This window comes from Protopterus annectens, chromosome 16.part0, assembly GCF_019279795.1.
Source record: "Protopterus annectens isolate FY-2018-M chromosome 16.part0, PAN1.0, whole genome shotgun sequence".
NCBI lineage: Eukaryota > Metazoa > Chordata > Ceratodontiformes > Protopteridae > Protopterus > Protopterus annectens.
In genome coordinates this window covers 842115352-842135209 of record NC_056750.1, presented here as the reverse complement: position 1 = coordinate 842135209, position 19858 = coordinate 842115352, and the positions used below count along the sequence as shown (strand labels likewise).

Genomic DNA, 19858 nt, shown 5'->3' with positions numbered 1-19858 from the left:
GCTTTACACAGATTACACTTGTTACACTAGTTGCTTGTAATATCACTTCCTTGCTTCTTGGTTATTCAAGTGCTTGCTTCCTTATACAATACACATCATCCAGCTATCAAACAGCAAACTTTTTAAAGGAAACTGCCTAGTAAAATCGTGGACATAATAATCTACTAAAAAGATTAAATCCAGCTTGAAAACATTCATATATATGTGTTGAAATAAAAACTTCATACAGTAATAAAAATAACATATATGTAGCATCTAAACAAATAATGTAGTTTAGTACATAATGTATAGATGCATATAATCATGACTAATCCTAACTATTTCAGTGCCAGTATCACCTAACAGTCAACTTTTATCTCTCGGAGCATCTAGAATAGGCTTAACGGAAACCTTTGTATTCAGGCCATGTCCCCTATCTGCCTTGAGTCTGCGGATCCTTTTAAGCTCCCTGATCTCCACCTAATTCCTGACGTCTCCCATTCTATCCCCTAGATATACTTTTTCAATAACCATAAACTGGAACCAATGTACCACATTATTGTTCAAATCATATCTGGATAGGGCACTAATTGAATCCTTAGCCCACAGGCTATTAAACTGCTCGTTATCCTATCCCTTAACATTCTACAACACGTGGAGAAACCACTAGCAGATCAACTTCTGTTGTAAGGTGGTTATTTTTATGATAGATTGTTTTAAGTTACAATACCCAAACTGGTGTTGGTTTCAGCTTACTTAATGTAAAAAGATGTACTGCTGGAAGTTTTCTTGATATATGTTTAAGGTCTGTAAGCATTCCTTTCAAGCTATGTTAATGAGGTCAATATGAAGGCTGAAACATGCAGAATTACAGCCATTAGGTTTGGCTGTTTTGGCCTTCTTGGCCTTCTTGTACCTGTAAAGTAAGAATTCATGGGCATTCAGAAGTCATGGAGCTGAAACACAGGATTCAACAGTATTACATAGTGAAGACTGCATCTTGCGTGTTTCTTTTTTGTTGTGTTTTTACCCTTTGTTTTTTTGTTTGTTGTTTTGTTCGCTCCACACACTGATACAAACATACATCTTTAGTCTGTTCTTAATGTCTTGTGTTAACATTGATTTGAAGATGTTACGTTTTTTATATTTAATTTATTCTGTTTCATGCAGTAGAATATCCAAGAAGTACTAAGGGCTGTGAAAAAATATTATGTCTGGATGTTGTTAACACAGAACTGCTATACTTACTATGACGGAGTTAAAAGTTAATTTGATCATTTAATTTATGTATTGATGTCTTAGATCTGTAAAACCGATTTTAGACATTTTCTGTAGTTAAAACAGCTCAGATGTGTTCCTGTTCTTTATCCTCCCAGAAAAAAGAAGATCGTCAGGAAGAAATATTTCTGAATTTTAATGACTTGTGTTTTGGAATCTGCAACGAAAGGCAGCACCATTATTTCCTCAACCACATTGAGTTCTGGTATGTTTGATCTGCTGTTGTGGTATTTGCCTTCTTCATTTTTGCTTTCCATACTGATGCTTGGCATTTAGAACATTTGAGTGAGGCCCGGCTTTTCACAACTGACGTATAGGACTCGAGCAGTCGACTTTGGTTTCTTTTGCCTCAATTTTAGGAAACCAGCATCCCCTGTCCTGTACTCTGGGGGACGACAGTATCATCTTCAGAGTGATTCCAAGCATTGTCACTGCTGAGACATGGGAATAGGATAAGCCATCAGGAAACATAGTATGGGCAGAAATGGTGACTGCAATGGAAGTATACATAAGTGAGAATATATTTGGTCAGGGAGGTGATGCAACTGAATTAAGGAGTGGCATTTTTGGCTGTAGTGCTAGGGAATGTTGAAGGTCATGTTGAGTATGAGCAGTATTGGTTCCTGATAGAAGCATTTATCTGATGGATGGCATTCAGATAGAGGCAGGGAAGAATGATACTCGTGAAGATTTAATATTGTGCTTGGATAGCTGGAAGGGGCTGGATGAATAATGGAGTGGATGCAGAGGTTCCCTTCCATAAAATAAAAATGTCATCCAAAAACCTACTCTAAAAAAGAACATTAGAAGAAAAAAACTCACTTTTGAAAACATGTTCTCTTTCCCATCCTAACAAAACCAGGTTGGCATATGTAGGGGCACAGGCAGCTCCCATTGCCACTCATTTCACCTGCTGAAAATATTCACCCTCGGAATATATATAATTATTTTCCAAAATAAAGTCCCATCAATTCACATATTAGACTAATCTCATCAGGGGGCAAAAAAGAACAGGTGAAAAGTATTTATTCAAAGAAATTTAAACCTTCCTGTTTGGGAATTCAGGAAAACAAGTCTTGTACATCTGTGGTCAAAAAGATGCAATTTGGACACAACAAATCACTTTTTAATTGTCCTAAGAAGTCCCAGGAATCCTTTACCAGGTGTGGAAAATGTTGTACAACGTCTTTTACCTTTTTATCTACATACACAGCAAGGTTGTTTGTTTTAGAACTGGCAACTGCCACAATGGGCCTAAAAGGTGATGTTTCAACATTTTGGTGTACTTTCAGTATGCCGAAAATCACAGGAATTTTGGGATATAAATTCAGGAGAAAATCATAATCTTCTTTGGAAACCCTCTGGTCAATAACATATTCATATAAGAAATTATCCACTCTTTGATAGGAAATATGTATTTAATTCCTGGAACATGGAGAATAGTTTTCAACATTAAACAAAATAGTTGGCTTAGTATTGGTGTAGTCCTCAGAATTGTGTAGTATACCTCCACCCTTATTAGGTGTCATGATACGTATACTTCCATCTTCTCTTAAATTTTTTAATAAATTTCTCTCCTTTGTATTGAGGTTAGAAAATATTCTTCTATGTTTACCCCACATTTTATAAATGTCTTCCTTGACAACCTTTTCAAAATAGTTATAAAGGGGGTGTAGGGGGGATTAAAAACACTACATTTTTTCAATGTTTTAATAGAACAGGTGGTGGTATTATTACCATCTTTGCCTGAATACATTAATTTTAAATTAAATTTTCTTAAGTAAAGTTATACATCTACTAAGGTTTCTGCAATATCTGGGATTTTAGATGGAACAAATTTAAATCCCTTAGAAAGTAGGGGAAAATATTCCTGTGAAATAAACCTGCCCTATAGTTGTAAATATGAAACCCATTTAGTGTATGCTGAACGTTGCTAGCTTGTCTCTCTCAGATTAAAACTGGTGTTTCTACCATCTGGGAAAACCCTTGTATAGTTGCGCTGCTTTGCTGTAAGTCTCTGGTTTCCAACTTGCTATTCTTTCTGAGCGTCTGGGGAATGGAAAATCCTGATACTCTAGCAGGTTTCCCCTCCCTTCCTCAATGGAATGTTCTTCCTCTCCTAGTGACTCAAAATCCACATTGTCCGTATTTACTCCCCCATATTGTGTTGGAGGCAAGAAATCATCTTTGTCATCATAACTAAAAAACAATTTGTCAGTGGGGTACACTTTACAGTATTTATACTGTTTACAATCTCTATCTAATTTCTTCACTTTCTTGTTAAAAATGTTTTCACATTTCTTTTCAACCCTGCTAATAACCTTATGATAAAATCCTTCATACTGCATAAACAATAAATCACTAAGAATCATTTCATTTAAATCATCAACTTCCTTACGTAATCTTTTTTCCATTGCTGGGAAGGGGATTAAATAAAACAATGAACATTGGGACAACTATAGAAAATTATAACAAAATTGATTTTCAACAGGCGTGCTTTGTCCAATATAGTCCCCTGTATCATCAAGTCAAAGAAATGCTTTACAAAAATTCAGCAATTAAGTTTTTCAGGTATTGGGTGAAAATCCTATATTTTCAACTAAAATTGGATCTAACTTAAAAGTCAGTTCTGGAAAGCAGAACAAAAAATCAAGGTGAACATGGGAATTTAAATGGTAGTAGACCATGTGGTAGATGCCCCTATTGCTCATAGATTTTACAGGGCAATTCTATTTCGATTGACAATCAAAACAAGAATATTGTGTACTTGAGAAGGGGGAACTGCTATTCAAGCAAGTTGGTATACATTGCTGGATGTAATAGCTGCTCATCTTTTTATATTGGAAAAACAGGCTATTTAAAACCAGAATATATGAGCATTTATATGACATAAAAAAACAAAAAGGAAATCAATGCTTTGTATAGGCACAGTACAGAATGTGCTGGTTTCTGTGGATTTAAATTTGCCATTCTTGACCTTGTGCACATAGAAGTTGGGGGGGGACTGGCAAAATGTTTTAAATAAAAAAGAATTATTATGGCAATTAAGATTAGCTGCTAACTTCCCTCCGGGGTTAAATGACCATTTAACCATCCTGTCAATACTGAGAGAAAAGGCAGGACAGGTTTAAATGTCTCAATATCCTACATTTTCCTACATAAAAACCTTTCCTTGGGTTGTTTTTAAAATGCATGTGCAATATTGAATTTATTTTTGTGACAGTTGTTGAATAACAATGTACTAGTATTAGTGTGATGTTTTAATAGCTTTTTAACCAGTATGTATTCAATATTTATGAAGGAATCTAATATGTTCTAGTTAAATCAATGGGGAAAGGATGAACCAATCATTGTCAAGGTTGTACTATTTAAATACATTACTTATGACTGTTTTTTTATTCTGATGAAGTCAACTGGCATTGACGAAAGCGCTTAATGTTTATCTGTAATAAACGAACTTCTGAGGACTCACAACGTTAGTGCTCTTTTTTGGTTTATTAAAACTACTCGTTTACCAACTCTTTTGCTCAACGTTTTCTGGAAGTCATCAATTCCAGTGCCTTGGATTAACTTATCCACACCCCCACCAGGGGCAGCAATATCCTAGACCTAGTCTTCACCAACATGGGCGACCGGTGTTCCACACCAGAGGTCAGCTCCTCGTTGGTCAGATCCGACCACAAGCTAAATCACCCTAGACATCCACATCCCACTCCCACCCCCCATTAGGAAAACAACCGTAAAACATTTCTCCAAAGCCAACTTCACACTTCTTAAGACAGAAGTGGCAAACTTCACAACACCCATGCAGATGGACAATAGAGGTATGACTGCTGAATCATACACAAATACATTTTATAAGCACTTACACGAGTGCATGGATCGTGCTATCCTCCAAAAAAAGGAAGTCAATCTGTTTGTCTTTTGCCATAAACAAACACTAAAACAGAAGAAAGAAACTGATGCAAAAAAGTGTGAAATCCCACGATTGGAGGAACTCCCTGGTCAGCCTCAGAAAGAAGCTGAGATCCCTCATAAAATCCTCCAAAGCTAGTTATGAAAACAAAATCACCACTGATTCTAAAGACAACCACAAAGCATTCTATAGCTATGTCAAGAATCTCAATGGCAACAGTCAGATCTGATCTGAGTTACAGCACAATCACACTTAATATACAGAACCAACTGATATTGCCAACATCCTGGCAGATAGGTTCAGTGCTAACTTTACCCCCCTCTCTCCCTCTAAAGGGCCCATCTTTATCCGGAAGAATGCAAAGTTCCTGTAATCATGGCTGCACAGGTAAAAACCTCACTCTCCAAAGCCAAGAACACAGCATCCATGGGACCTGACAACATCCCAGGCTACCTTCTATATGAACTACAGAATGAACTGGCACCCCACCTAAGTACCATGTTTAGTCAAAACCTCACCTCAGGCTTTGTGCCCATTGAATGGCGCACAGTGACGGTTATCCCACTCCACAAAGGGGGGGGGGGGCTCAACAGACCCCGGGAACTACCACCCCATTAGCCTGACGAGCCTGGTCTGCAAGGCCATGGAACATATCATGGAACTCCTAAACAAAGACATTGGAGATCTCCAAACTCTGGACCCCACATAGTTTGGGTTTGTAAAAGGCAGATCATGTCTCCTAAACCTGATAGACATCTTTGAAGTAGTCACCAAAGCCATAGATGAGGGTAAGGTGGTTCACACAGCCTGTCTAGATCTCGCCAAGGCGTTCAACACCATCCCCCACTCTGGAATTATCGATAAACTCACTAAACTAGGTATAAATCCTTATGTCACAAGATGGGTTGCCAACTGGCTTCCTGACAGAACCCACACTGTGAAAGTAGCAGACTCCAAATCAGACTTTAGACAAGTGGTGTACCACAGGGTTCAGTCCTGGGTCTCCTCCTGTTTGGTATCTACTTCTCTGAAATACAAGCTAACATAGAAGGTCTTTGGCTAACTAAATTTGCAGATGACTGCAAGCTAGGAGCCATAATCGAAACTCCCAATGATGTGGACGTCCTACAGAAGGGTCTCACTGAGACAGATGCCTGGTGTCAAAGCCATGGTCTCAAGCTCAATGCTAAAAAGTGCATTGTCATCCCCTTTAAAAACTCTGTACCCATGAACTACCACATAGGCGGTAGTCTACTTAACACCGAAAGTGTGATAAGAGACCTTGGGACACAGGTGGACAGTAGTCCCTCCTTTGATAATCACATTGCCACAGTTGTCAGGAAATCCTTCTACATGGCACACCTCATCACAAAAGGTTTCTCATCCAGAAAAAAAGAGGTAATTGTTCCCCTCTACTCATCACTCATTAGACCCATTATAGAGTACAACGCCCCTTTTGGTATTTACCTCACAAGACATCTACAACAACTGGAAAGGCTGCAAAAATACCTCACAAAGAGGATTACTGGCCTCAAACAGATTACGTACGCAGACCGACTCAAAAACCTCCAGCTTTACTCCATTGCATATCGCCTACTCAGAGGCGATCTCTGCCTAACATACAAAGCTATGTCAAACCCAGAGCTGTTGGACATGCTCCACATAAAGAAATCCCAATCCCTCCGAGCTACACACTGTAGGGCCTAAACCTTGTTACCACAATAAACAGAACATGCTGGAGGGATAGAGTCCTGTCCCAGAGACTTCCCATACTCTGGAACAAACTATCTTTGTCAAACAGAACTCCTCATTAGCACTCTTCAAGAAAAATCTTGATGATTGGACGGGTAATAGGAAATTCACCCCGGGATCACTTCTGTGGTTCTGCTTGACAGGGGCACAGGAAAGGCATTTTCTGTGGTGGTGAAAGCTAGGGTTCCTTTTTGGCTAGGCTTGTGTAGGCCCTAGGGCCAATAGCCTAGTACCTACCTATGAACCTCCATGGCTTCCTTTGAGGATTCATATTCTGACGAAAATTTGGTTTCTGCTCTTCCCCCTGAGGGCATTACTTTTGTAGAAACTCTTCATGCCATGAGAGAACATTTCCAGTGGAAGCCCAGGATTATCTGCAGTTCAAGAAGAGGATTAGGGAATTCCTTGACCTGCCAGAGCAGAAGCCTCTTACCGTTCAGTTTTAGAGGTTGTAGAGGATGTTTTCTTGCATTCTTCTTTAATCCTTTTTCCCTTCCTCCAGCCCCTCAGAAGCCAGAAAGTTTTTATAAGGGTTCTGGACTCTCCTAAACATCTCTTTAAGAACCCTTCGACTGATATGAAGTCTTTGACCCCAAGATTCAAAGGAGCTAGGGCCAGTTCCTCAAAAAGCCCTTTATCAACTGATGAGAAGCAGGGCTGATAGATTTGGCAAAAAAAGTTTACACCTTTGCCACCTTTTCAGTGAGAGCTCTTAACTGTCAGTTCCACGTGATCAAAACCAGCAGACCATTTTGGATCAGTTGAAGCAAAAAATTACTACCATTGAGGACAAACTTTCTAGCGATTTACTAGATGTTTCACTCTAGCTCTCAAGTAACTAGACATTCCGTGCACTGTGGCTGTGATGCCATAGAGCTTCCAGCCGGGCTGTAGCCACTAGTTCTGTTATTAGAAGACATGTATGGATAAGGGGAACAATCCTCAACTTGTGCATGTCAGATCAAATCTTTTGGATGCCCCTCTGGATGGATTTTCTCTTTGGGCCCAAAGCTGAGACTGTACTTGAAACGATGGACGACAAAACTAAATCCATGCAAACTGTTAGACAACCACCTAGGTTTAGTAGGAACTATCCCACTCAACATTGGTCCTTTCCCTAGCAGTCCAAAACTAGGCAGAGAAAAGGACACAAAGGCAACAGCAACTACAAAGACCCAGGCAGTGGACCTCCGATTCTTCCAAGCAGGGGAGTTCTAGGCCACAGGCCCCCGGCAGAAAGCAACAATGACTTAACCCACCCCAGTCTCTCTGCATCTTCCCTTCCCCCCACAAGACTAGGATGAAGATCATCTCTGTTAAAGGAAAAATGGCCCCTCATCACTTTGAACAGGTGGGTTTTAAGCATTATTTCAAATTGCTACAGACTCATTTTCAAAGAGCCATTAAAGTACTCAAATTGCTCAGACATTCCACCAAACCACAGGACAGAGGTCCAAAGGACCAAAGTTCTTTCACACAGATTTTGCACTCCCAGGGCTCAATGAAACCAGTTCCATTGCAACAAAAAGGAAAAGGTTTCTACTCCAAGCTGTTCCTGGTTACCTGAAAGGAAAGCTCTTTGCATCCCATTGTAGATCTGTACACCCTCAATTAACCCTTGCTGGTTCCAAAATTCAGTGTTGACTCTTCCAAAACTTTTACCCATGATAGCTTCTCAGGTCGTCATGGTCACCCAGAATCTAAAAGATGCCTACGTGAACATTCTTAGAGGAATCACACAGAAGCTTTCTACGCTTCACAGCAGGTATCAGTCACGATCAGTTTTTCTGCACTGCCCTTTGTCTTGTCTACCATTCCCAGGGTCTTCACAGAAGTGCTTGGCCCTTCTAATTGCCTTTTGCAGAACCAGAGGTGTCCAAATCTTACCCCTACTTGAACAGTTGTCTAATACAAGCCATGAGTCTGTCAAAACTCCACACCCAGAAACTCTTGACATCCCTAGGCATTACCATAAGTCTACACAAATTCAGCATAGAGCTGCCCACCAGGATTGTCTACCTGGGGCTCTTCTATACTCGGCCCTTCAGAAGGCCTTCTTACCTCCAAATAGGGTCTCTTTCCTGACTCTCACTACTTCCAAAAGTTCATGCATAGACCATCCCTCTCAGCCAGGGAATTCATTATAGCACTGGGCTACATGGCATCTTGCATCCTCATGGTCCCAGTGGCCAGGCTGCATATGAGGAAGCTCCAGTGGTACCTCAAAAATGTGTGGTGCCAGCATGTGCAACTCCTTCTACTGAAATACTGTTAATCACTTCTCTCAAGGAGGAATTTCATTGGAAGGCACAGGCTTGTGCTCTGAATCAGGGCTCTCCTTACAGTTTCACTCTTCAGGAGCAAACACTCACCCCAGATGCCTGGGGGAATCATTTCAAACACTTCCAAACCCAAGGGAAGTGGGAATTTTAGTTCAGAAATAAACACACCACGTGAAAGATCTTATGGGTGTTCAAAAAAATCTGGCAGCATTCAGAAAAACTGAAAACCAGAAGTCCTTAGTAAAAGCAGACAACACCACAGTCGTGATACATCAACAGGGGGACACACATTCCTGCCTTCTCTGTCGCCTAGCAGTGCAGGTTTGGGAGACTGCTCACTCTCTGGGGTTGCACCTCTTGGCACAGTACCTTCCAGGTGCTCAAAATTCATTAGCAGATCACCTCAGCAGTAACCTGATGTACCCCCAAGAATGGCATCTGCATCAGGAAACATTTTTCAGCATTGCCAAGAAATGGGGCATCCACCAGATAGACCTCTTTTCCACCAAGGAAAATGTTCAACTGAAAAAAAAATTCTGCTCCAGCACTAAACTACTCTCAGCCTGGAAGACCGATGCTTTCTCTTTTCTTTTGAGTCACTTTTTCATCTATGCATTCCTACCCTTACCTCTACTTCCTCAGGTGCTTCAAAAAATAAGGGAATAGGGGCCAAAGGCAGTACTGATAGCCTTGGACTGGCCCAGGCAGCATTAGTATCCCCTGCTAGCCTAACCAGGGGAATCCATGGCAGATGTTCTTTGTGTTTCACTGTTGCACTCACTACATTTGGGTTATCTGCTGTGCAGTAGCCCTCAGTCGGCCTGATTAACAAAGTCTTGGGTCCTGCGTCGATTGCTGTCCCTTCTTCCATGACGTCAGGAGTATAAAACATGCAGCCAACACCATTACATCAGTCTTTCTTGCCGTGCAGTGCCCGAAGTAGAAGCAGTTCACAAGTGCCGGTCAGCAGACTCCTGAAATTTTCATTTTCGAGTTTCAGAAAGGAAGTCTTCAACTAAAACTAAGTACCCTGTTGGGGAAATGTTTTCTTGCTCCTTACTGATGTCAGTAAAAGTTAATAATTGCATTACTTGTGGAAAGCAAATACCTCAAAGATTTTCATTCGTACTGTATTCCTTGCCTAGGCCTTGACCACGACGTACCTTGCTGTAGGTTTTGTGCTTTATTTAATCAGCGCACTATCCGTCATTGGTATATTTTCACTTCTAAATATTTCGGTTCTTGGTTTAATTGTCTAGAAATGTCGTCAGTTAGCCATCAAACTACGGGGATTCCGAAAAAACCCAAAGATAGACAGAGACAGGCCGCTGAGGTCCAAAATTGCTGACGACGCTTCTCCTAAGCCAGTCGCCAGTTTGCCGGTACTCAGTGAGGTGCTTTTGCAGCCTCTGATACCCGCTACTTCTGATTCGCAGGCCTCTATTGAGACCCATTCAGTGTCCGGTATGCCGCGAGATGCTTCAACTATGGAACCTGTGGATGTCTCTACCTTGGATGGGTCCGGAGCCGCTGTGCAGGCACCGGCTTCTTAGGGTGTATTCAGGCCTACGGACTTGCATATTAAACCAACGCCTCCCTCTTCTTCTTAGGCCTAAATCTCGAACCATGCCTAAAAACCGACGCCCAGACCACATGCTCAGGCCTCTATGCCTAAAAACAAATGATAACTAGGGCTGAAGATCTAATAACTCTAATCAGGGGAAGCCAACCCCCCCCCCCTTCTTAAGAGACCTACGACTGAAGTTGTTTATGAATCTTCTGACCAGGATTCTGTTTTTTCTGATTCTTCTGATGATCTGGATTTGCCCTTATCTACTTATGAGGATTCTGATGCAGAGGGCTCTATTTCCTCTGCTTCCCCTCCAGAGGATTTTTCTTTTGGTGAAACCTTACATGCTCTGAGAGCATTTCCACTGGGAAAGCCAGGATTTTTCTGATTCAAAAAGAGAGGCTTATGTACTGGACATTGTTGATGATGCCTTTTCGGAATCTAGTTTGGCCCCTGATTCCTTGTGTCCTGCTCCCAGAAAACCTGACAGATATTATAGGGTCCCTGAGTCACACAAGTTCCTTTTTAAAAATCCTATTGTGTATCCAGAGACTATTTCACAGGGGCCAAGGGCATTAAGGCTTTTACTGCTAAAAATCCTACCCCTTCTGATAGAGATTCCAGGGCGCTGGATGGATGGGGTAAGAAGGTTTACACTTCTGCAACCTTGGCCGTTAGGGCTTTAAACTGCCAGTTTCATAGGTTAAAGTATCAGCAACATGTTATTGGATTGCTTAAACAGAAAATTATGTTGTTTCCTGACTCTGTGGAAAATGAAGAATTACAGGATTTAATGCATTCTGCTGAACAGGTTGGAAAACATACTTTGCAATGTGGATTTGATTTATTAGAGGCCTCTTTCAGGGCTGCTGTTACTGATGTCCTTCAAGAATGCAACTGCAGTCATAACAAATGGGTTGTTCTGCCTCAGGTAGCCCTCGGTCGGCCGGATTCCAAGGTCTGGGTCCGACGTCGGCTGATGTCGCATTTCTCTCCAACGTCAGAGCGGCTGGAGTACATAAGCATCAGCCGACGCCATCTTCTTCAGTCTTTCTTGCCGCGCGGTGCCCGAAGCAGAAGCAGTTCACAAGTGCCGGTCGGTCAGCTCCTGTATTCTTCGAAACCGAAGTCATCAAAAAAGCTAAGTACCCCGTTGGGGACCTTTTCTTGCCTCAGCCGATGTCAGAAATTACTGAAAAAGTAAATAATTGTTTGCCTTGTGGTAAACAAATACCTCATAAGGATTTCCATTCTTACTGCCTCCCTTGCCTTGGCCCGGACCATGACGTCTCGGCCTGTGCTCGCTTCAACAAGCGCACTCAGGCGCCGGGCAGAGTTCGCTGAAGACTTTTTCGGCGAAAAATTTGATTACACAATGCCGTCGGAACAACCGACAACGCATACTCCTAAGAAACGAAAAGACCGGGACCGACATCCTCGGCCCGCGTCTTCCACCGACACCACGCCAAAACTTACCGCGAGTGCCCCGATTCCTTCTGAGGCGGTTATTCCACCGCTTCGAACCGAAGACACCGCATTACCGATACCTCCGATACCGGAGGCCACTCCGACGCCAGTTATTGATTTTCCTCCGGATACTGAAACCGAGGAGATACCCGAGACCATTGCTGTTGATAAGGTCACTCCTGCATGTGGTGCAGCTAGGCCTCCCATGTCCATGTCTATCAAGGCCTACACACGTGCTAAAGCAGCCAGCAAGACCAAGCATCTTACTGCTAAAACCTTACCTCAGCCCACTCCTGACACTCAAATCATGTCTTTGGCCGCAGATTTAATTTCCCTGATCAGAGGTTCCCAGGCCCATCCTGAGAGAGGATCCCAGCCTCCTGATAAGAGGCCCAGGGTTGAACCCTCTGACCCTCTTTCTTCAGATGAAGATTCTGAGGGCTCTGTTCACTCTGAAAGCCAGGAAGAGCCCTTCCAGACCTATGAGGATTCAGATGCAGAGGACTCCATTCCCTCGGCCTCTCCTCCTGAGGATATTTCTTTTGGGGAAGTTCTGCATTCCATGAGGGAGCATTTTCAGTGGCAAGGACAGGAATATTCAGATTCCAGAAAGCGCCTTCGAACATTCCTTAAAAAACCCCAGCACAGACCCTTAGCTATACCTCCTGTGCTTGATGTTTTGGATGATCTATACTCTGACTCCAGTGTTACCCCTGATACTCTTCCTCCTGCTCCTGTCAAGCCTGACAGATACTATAGGGTCCCAGAAACCCATTCTCATTTCTTTAGGGTCCATGCTGTTGATTTAGAAACTATTTCCCAGGGGCCTAAAAGGGTTTCAGCTACCACCTCCAAAAATCCTTTGCCTTCCGACAGGGAAGCAAGGTCCTTGGAGAGATGGGGGAAGAAGGTTTACACCTCCACTACTTTATCTATGAGAGCTCTCAATTGTCTCTTTCACATGTTTCAATATCAGGATTTCCTGTTAGATGACTTACAGAAAAAAATTGGCCTCTCCTGAACCTTTAGATAGGAAGCCTTTGCAAGAGGCTGTTCATAATTCTCAGCAGGTTAGCAGTCACTTTCTACAGTGTGGATATGATGCATTGGAAGCTTCATGTAGGGCAGCTATGACAGGGGCGGTCATTCGTAGACATGCATGGTTAAAAGAACAACCTTTACCAGATCATGTTAAGGCAAAACTTCTTGATGCACCCTTGGAAAAGAATAAGCTCTTTGGTGCTAATGCTAAAGATGTGTTAAAGTCCATTGAGGAAAAAGCCAAGTCAGTTCAGACAGTCAAAGATTTCCTCCAGGTTCAGCCACCCAGATTCAGCAGGAACTGGCCTTCTAAAAATTGGTCCTTTCCTAATCCTGAAAGATTTCAAAGGGGCAAAAACAGGCGAGCCCGAGGAAGAGGGCAATACAGAGGATCCTACAGGGGACGACAATGGCAACCAGCAAACCAAAGAGGTGACACAGGGGTTTCTCCTGCCCCGCAGGGACAATCTCAATGACTTTCCTCTAGTTCCGCTTATCAAGGAGCAAACAGAAGCTCCCTTGGGCGGAAAATTATCTTTGTTTTCAAACAATTGGCACAAACTGACAAAAGACAAATGGATTTTGGACATTATAGACCACGGTTACAGGTTCCATTTTCATACCTTGCCAAGAAAACAGGGCATGCCAAACCTTCCACAAAATCAGAGGACAGAGGCTATCAAGCAAATTTCTCTGCTTACTCGGATCAAAGCAATAGAAAAAGTTCCACTACAAGAACAAGGTCAGGGATTTTATTCAAGACTGTTCCTTGTTCCAAGAAAAGAAACTCAATGGAGACCAATACTGGATTTGTCCACTTTAAACACTTTTCTCATAGTACCAAAGTTCAAAATGCTGACTCTACAGCAACTCCTTCCCATGCTGGGCAAGGGGTCTTGGCTGATTACTCTGGACCTCAAGGAGGCATACCTGCATGTCCCCATCAGACACAGTTGCAGAAGATACCTCAGATTTCTTGCAGGGCCAGAGCATTATCAATTCTCAGCATTGCCATTTAGCTTATCTACTGCACCCAGAGTATTTACGAAATGCCTGGCATCAGTAATTGCTCATTGCAGGCTCCAGGGGATTCAAATCTACCCTTACCTGGACGATTGCCTCATTCAAGCGGACAACAAACTAACCTTGACAAAAAACTTGAATTATGTCATACACTTGCTACAGGCTCTGGGATACACAGTCAACTTTCAAAAGTCAAGACTTCAGCCATCCCAGCAAATAACCTTCTTAGGAGCCACACTAGACACAGCCTCTCAAATGGCTTTCCTGACAGAAGACAAGCAAAAGAAGTTAACTCATTACTTCAAAAGGTTAGCAAAACTCACCCAGATGACTGCAAGGAGATTCCTACAGGCCCTAGGTTACATGGCATCCTGCATTCTCCTGGTTCCACTAGCAAGACTACACATGAGAAAGCTTCAATGGTACCTAAAAAGCTTATGGTCTCAACACAGCAGCAACCTAGAAGCAACTTGACCGCTCATTCCATGTCTTCAAAAGGAATTTCTATGGTGGGCCACAGTAAGCCAGTCAAACACAGGTATGTCATTCAAAAAACCTCAGATAAAACAGACAATGACCACAGACGCCTCAGACCTTGGATGGGGGGGCGCACATGGAGGGCAGATGTATTCAAGGACAATGGTCTCCAAAGGAAACACATCTGCATATCAACCAAAAAGAAATGCTGGCAGTAATGCATGCCATCGAGGCCTTCGGACAACAACTTCAACAAGGCCACCTACTAATACGGACAGACAACACCACTGTGATGTGGTACATAAACAAGCAGGGGGGCACTCATTCCTACCCCCTTTGCAGACTGACAATGAATCTTTGGGAAAAATCACTGAGTTTAAACATACAGTTACAATCCCAGTTTGTTCCAGGCAAAGACAATGTTCTGGCGGACAGTTTAAGCAGGAATTTCCTAGACCCCCACGAATGGAGGTTACATCCAGACATCTTCATACGACTCACCTCGACATGGGGCAGGCCGGACGTAGACCTATTTGCCTCCCACCTCAATCATCACCTACAAAATTTCTGCTCAAGGACATATCATCCACAAGCATGGAAAATAGATGCTCTCTCATTCAACTGGAGCTCCCTAATAATCTATGCATTTCCACCTCTGCCACTGATGACCACAGTGTTACTAAAGATCAAAGCAGAGCAGCCGAAGGGGATCCTAATAGCTCCAGACTGGCCAAGACAACACTGGTACCCACTACTACGGAGCATATGTCACAACAAAACGTGGGCCCTTCCCCAATGGCCCCAACTTTTGACTCAACACAACTTCAGGACAGTTCATCCCAACATCCAGACGCTACAGCTAACAGCTTGGGAGATATCATAAATAACCTCAATTTACCTCTCTCCAAGGAAGTCCAGCAGATGCTAACAGAAGCCCGCAGACCATCCACCAGAAAGGCTTACTCAGCCAAATGGAAGAGATTCAGCATTTGGAATACAAACAAGGGTCGTGATGCATCACTTTTGAGCATTCCACTCATTCTGGAATACTTGGCAGATATGCTGCATAAAGGACTTTCATTCTCTTCCATAAAAATACATGCTTCAGCTGTCTCAGCTAGGTACAACACTGATCCACCTGTATTTTCACATCCTTTGTTAAGACAATTTCTTAGAGCAATCAAGAATATAAAGCCCCCAAGAAAGGCACCAGTACCAGCTTGGGATCTCAATTTTGTCCCAGAAAAATTGACTCTACCTCCATTCGAGCCAGCAGCTTCTGTGGATTTACAATTTCTTTCCTGGAAGACAGCTTTCCTGCTGGCCATTACCTCAGCAAGAAGGGTTTCGGAATTACAGGCCCTAATGGCAATACCACCGTTCATAACTTTTCACAGAGACAGGGTCTCCTTACGAACCCAACCCTACCTTTCTACCAAAAGTGGTATCTAGGGTTTCTTTAAATCAAGCACTTCACCTGCCTACTTTCTTTCCCAATCCTGGGAACAAAGGGGAAAGACTGTTACATACCTTGGACATACACAGGCAACTTCGCTACTACCTAGACAGAACCAAGACTAGTAGGAAGTCTGATCAGCTTTTTGTAGCTTACGCCCCTGGAGTACAAGGAAAAGAAATTTCCAAACAGACAATTTCAAAATGGATTGGACATTGCATCAGATTCTGCTATTCCTTTCATGGAAAGAGTGTGCCAGCCAATGTCAGACCACACTCCACCAGAGCTACAGCCACCTTTACAGCATTCTTAAGAGGGGTGCCTACAAAAGACATTCTAGAAGCTGCTACATGGAGCTCCGTGCATACATTTTCCAAACACTACAATCTCCCTTTATATTCCAGATCCAGAGCAGGCTTTGCTTTGGCAGTCCTGCAGGGATTGATAGCTACACCATCCCTTTCTTAGAGCATACCACCTCCCCCAGCTAAGCTATGGTATTCAACCCATTTGTTATGACTGCAGTTGCATTCTTGAAGGACATAGTACAGTTTTGTACCTACCATAAATGTAGATGTCCGATAGATATGCAACTGCAGTCGGGTTTTCCCTCCCTCCTTCCCCTCTATGCCTTGGGTCCACTCCTATCCCTGTTACCCTTAGCTGGGGATATCTGTTATGGTGTATCTGTTTGTTGCTTATTTATTTGTCTGGAAACCTGTTTTATCTTCCAATTTGATTACAGCCTTCCTTGGAGGGCACCTGGCATCTGGGGCAAGAAACACTGAAGAAGATGACGTCGGCTGATGCTTATGTACTCCAGCCGCTCTGACGTCGGAGAGAAATGCGACATCAGCTGACGTCGGACCCAGACTTTGGAATCCGGCCGACCAAGGGCTGCCTGAGGCAGGACAACCCATTTATTATGACTGCAGTTGCATATCTATCGGACATCTACATTTATGGTAGGTACAAAACTGTACTGTTCTGTACTCAGAAGGCATGCTTGGCTTAAGGAGCAGTCTTTGCCTGATCATGTTAAAGCTAAATTGCTGGATGCTCCCTTAAATCAGGACCACCTGTTTGGCAACAAGGCTGAGGAAGTTCTTAAAAAAATGGAAGATAAAGCTAAGTCTATGCAAACTGTTAAATATTTCTTACAAGTTCAGCCTCCTAGATTTAGTAGGCACTGGCCCTCTAAGAATTGGTCCTTTCCAGCACTTCCAGGTCTTGTCAAGTCAAACCCAGACACAGCAGAAACTCCAGGTTTCAGTCCCAGGGAACGCACAAGACTAAACAGTGGGGGGTTTCCACACCCACATTAGGGAGTAGTAAGACTCCGCCTATGGTAAACTGTCTCAATGACTTGCTTTTAAAATTTCCAAGCACTTCCCAACTTGAATGCACCTTTAGGCGGAAAGAGGAAAGATTGTTCTGAATGCCAAAACCTGGCAACTCATTACCCAGGACAGATGGGTTTTAAATAGTGTCCCAAGGATACAGATTTCTTTTCCACACCTTACCAACACCAAGCGGCTGGCCAGATCTACCCCCAAATCAGTGGGCAGAGGCCCCAAATCAAGTACTCTCTCTTTTAAGCATGGGGGCTATTCAGTTGGTACCGGAAAAGGGACAAGGTTTCTATTCAAGACTTTTCCTGTTACCCAGAAAAGGCAATACCATGGCATCCTATCCTGGACCTTTCTACTCTAAATACCTTTCTGGTGATTCCAAAGTTCAAGATGCTGACTCTTCACCAGCTGCTTCCTATGTTAGGCAAAGATTGCATGGCTGGCAACACTAGACTTAAAAGAAGCATACCTGCACATCCCTATCGAGCAGTCTTGCAGAAGATACCTACGCTTCAAAGCAGGCTGCATGCATTGTCAGTTCTCTGCACTGCTCTTTGGCTTATCTACTGTGCCCAGGGTATTCACAAAGTGCCTAGCTCCAGTCATTGCATTTTGCAGGCAAAGAAATATTCAAATATACCCATACCTGGACGATTGTCTAATTCAGGCAGAAAGCCAGGACATACTCCTGAATCATCTGGCCTTTGTTCAGAGGGTACTGACTTGTCTGAGGTACACCATAAACGAAAAGAAATCACACCTAGTACCCTGTCAACAAATTATATTCCTGGGAGCAAGCATGAATACAATTTCCCAGATGGCTTTCCTCACGCCAGAGAAACTGATTCATTTTGACAACCTACTTCTAACAAGTGGCCACAAAAGCCCAGTTATCTGCAAGGCAGATACTGCAAGCCTTTGTGTTCATTGCCTCCTGAATTCTTCTAATTCCATATGCAAGACTGAATATGAGGAAACTGCAATGGTATCTCAAAAACCTGTGGTGTCAACATTCATAGGATCTAGAAGCAATGATTCCTATCATACCTTGCCTACGCCTAGAGTTCCTTTGGTGGACAGAGGCCTGCCACCAAAACAAGGGACTGCCATTCACACTACCCCCTGCCACACAAACCTTGACAACAGATGCAACAGACTATGCATGGGGGTGCTCATCTAGAAGGGAAGTGCATTCAGGGCAAATGGAACCCATCTCAAATGCACCTACACATAAATCAAAAGGAAATGTTAGCTGTACAGAATGCTCTGACAGCCTTCAAGGACCACATTCTTCCAGGACATCTAATGGTAAAGACGGACAACACCACGGTCATGTGGTACATAAACAAGCAGGGGGGTACCCATTCTTACCCCCTCTGCAGACTAGCCATGGCATTGTGGAACACAACTTTGAGCTACCAAGTGAATCTACAAGCTCAATTCCTGCCAGGAAAACTACACTGGCAGATGGACTAAGCAGAAACCTTATGGACCCACATGAGTGGAAACTGAAACCAATGATTTTCAACATGTTGACAAGCAAATGGGGAAGCCCAGATATAGACCTGTTTGCCTCCTCCCAGAACCATCAGTTGGAAAAAGTTTGCACAAGGATTCCCCTCAGACTAGCTTGGAAAGTGGATGCTCTATCCTTCAGCTGGAAAAAACGATCAGTTTATGCCTTTCCTCCTCTGCCTCTGCTCTCCAAAGTACTACTAAAGATCAAACAGGAGAAGCCAAGGACGATCTTCATTGCACCAGACTGGCCACGTCAACACTGGTACCCCCTCCTGCGCAATGTGTCAGGCTTGGCCGTATGGCACCTGCCTCAGACTCCTTCCCTGTTGTCTCAGCAGGAGAACCAGATTCTACACCCTCATCTGCAAACCTTGAACCTAGCAGCCTGGCTAATTATCTAATCTCTCCTTAACCACCCCTCAGCAAATCAGTGATGGATATAATTTTAGAGGCTAGGAGGCCTAGTACTAGAAAATCTTATACCTGGAACCAATCTCAAGGGATGAATGCAGCAGTGCCCAATTTACCTCAGATTCTACAATATTTGACTGAGATGCTTCATAAGGGCCTGTCCTTTTCCTCTATCAAAATCCATGCCTCAGCCATTTCACCTCATTATAACACAGAGCCTCCCCTCTTCTCTCATCCACTGCTCATGCAGTTCCTCAGAGGGGCCAAAAAATTAAGGCCACCCAGGAGAGCGCCCACTCCTGCCTAGGACCTTAACTTTGTCTTGGAGAAACTCAC

General features: G+C 43.1%; 1 protein-coding gene across 1 annotated transcript in view; it reads left to right on the top strand.

Annotated features, from left to right (window-relative positions):
• NUP214 (nucleoporin 214) overlaps positions 1 to 19858 on the top strand; it is a 3229616-nt gene that overhangs the window by 373406 nt on the left and 2836352 nt on the right. The window contains exon 8 of the mRNA XM_044058190.1: positions 1356 to 1462. Coding sequence (XP_043914125.1) covers positions 1356 to 1462 — 107 coding nt within the window. The remainder of the gene's footprint in view (positions 1 to 1355; positions 1463 to 19858) is intronic.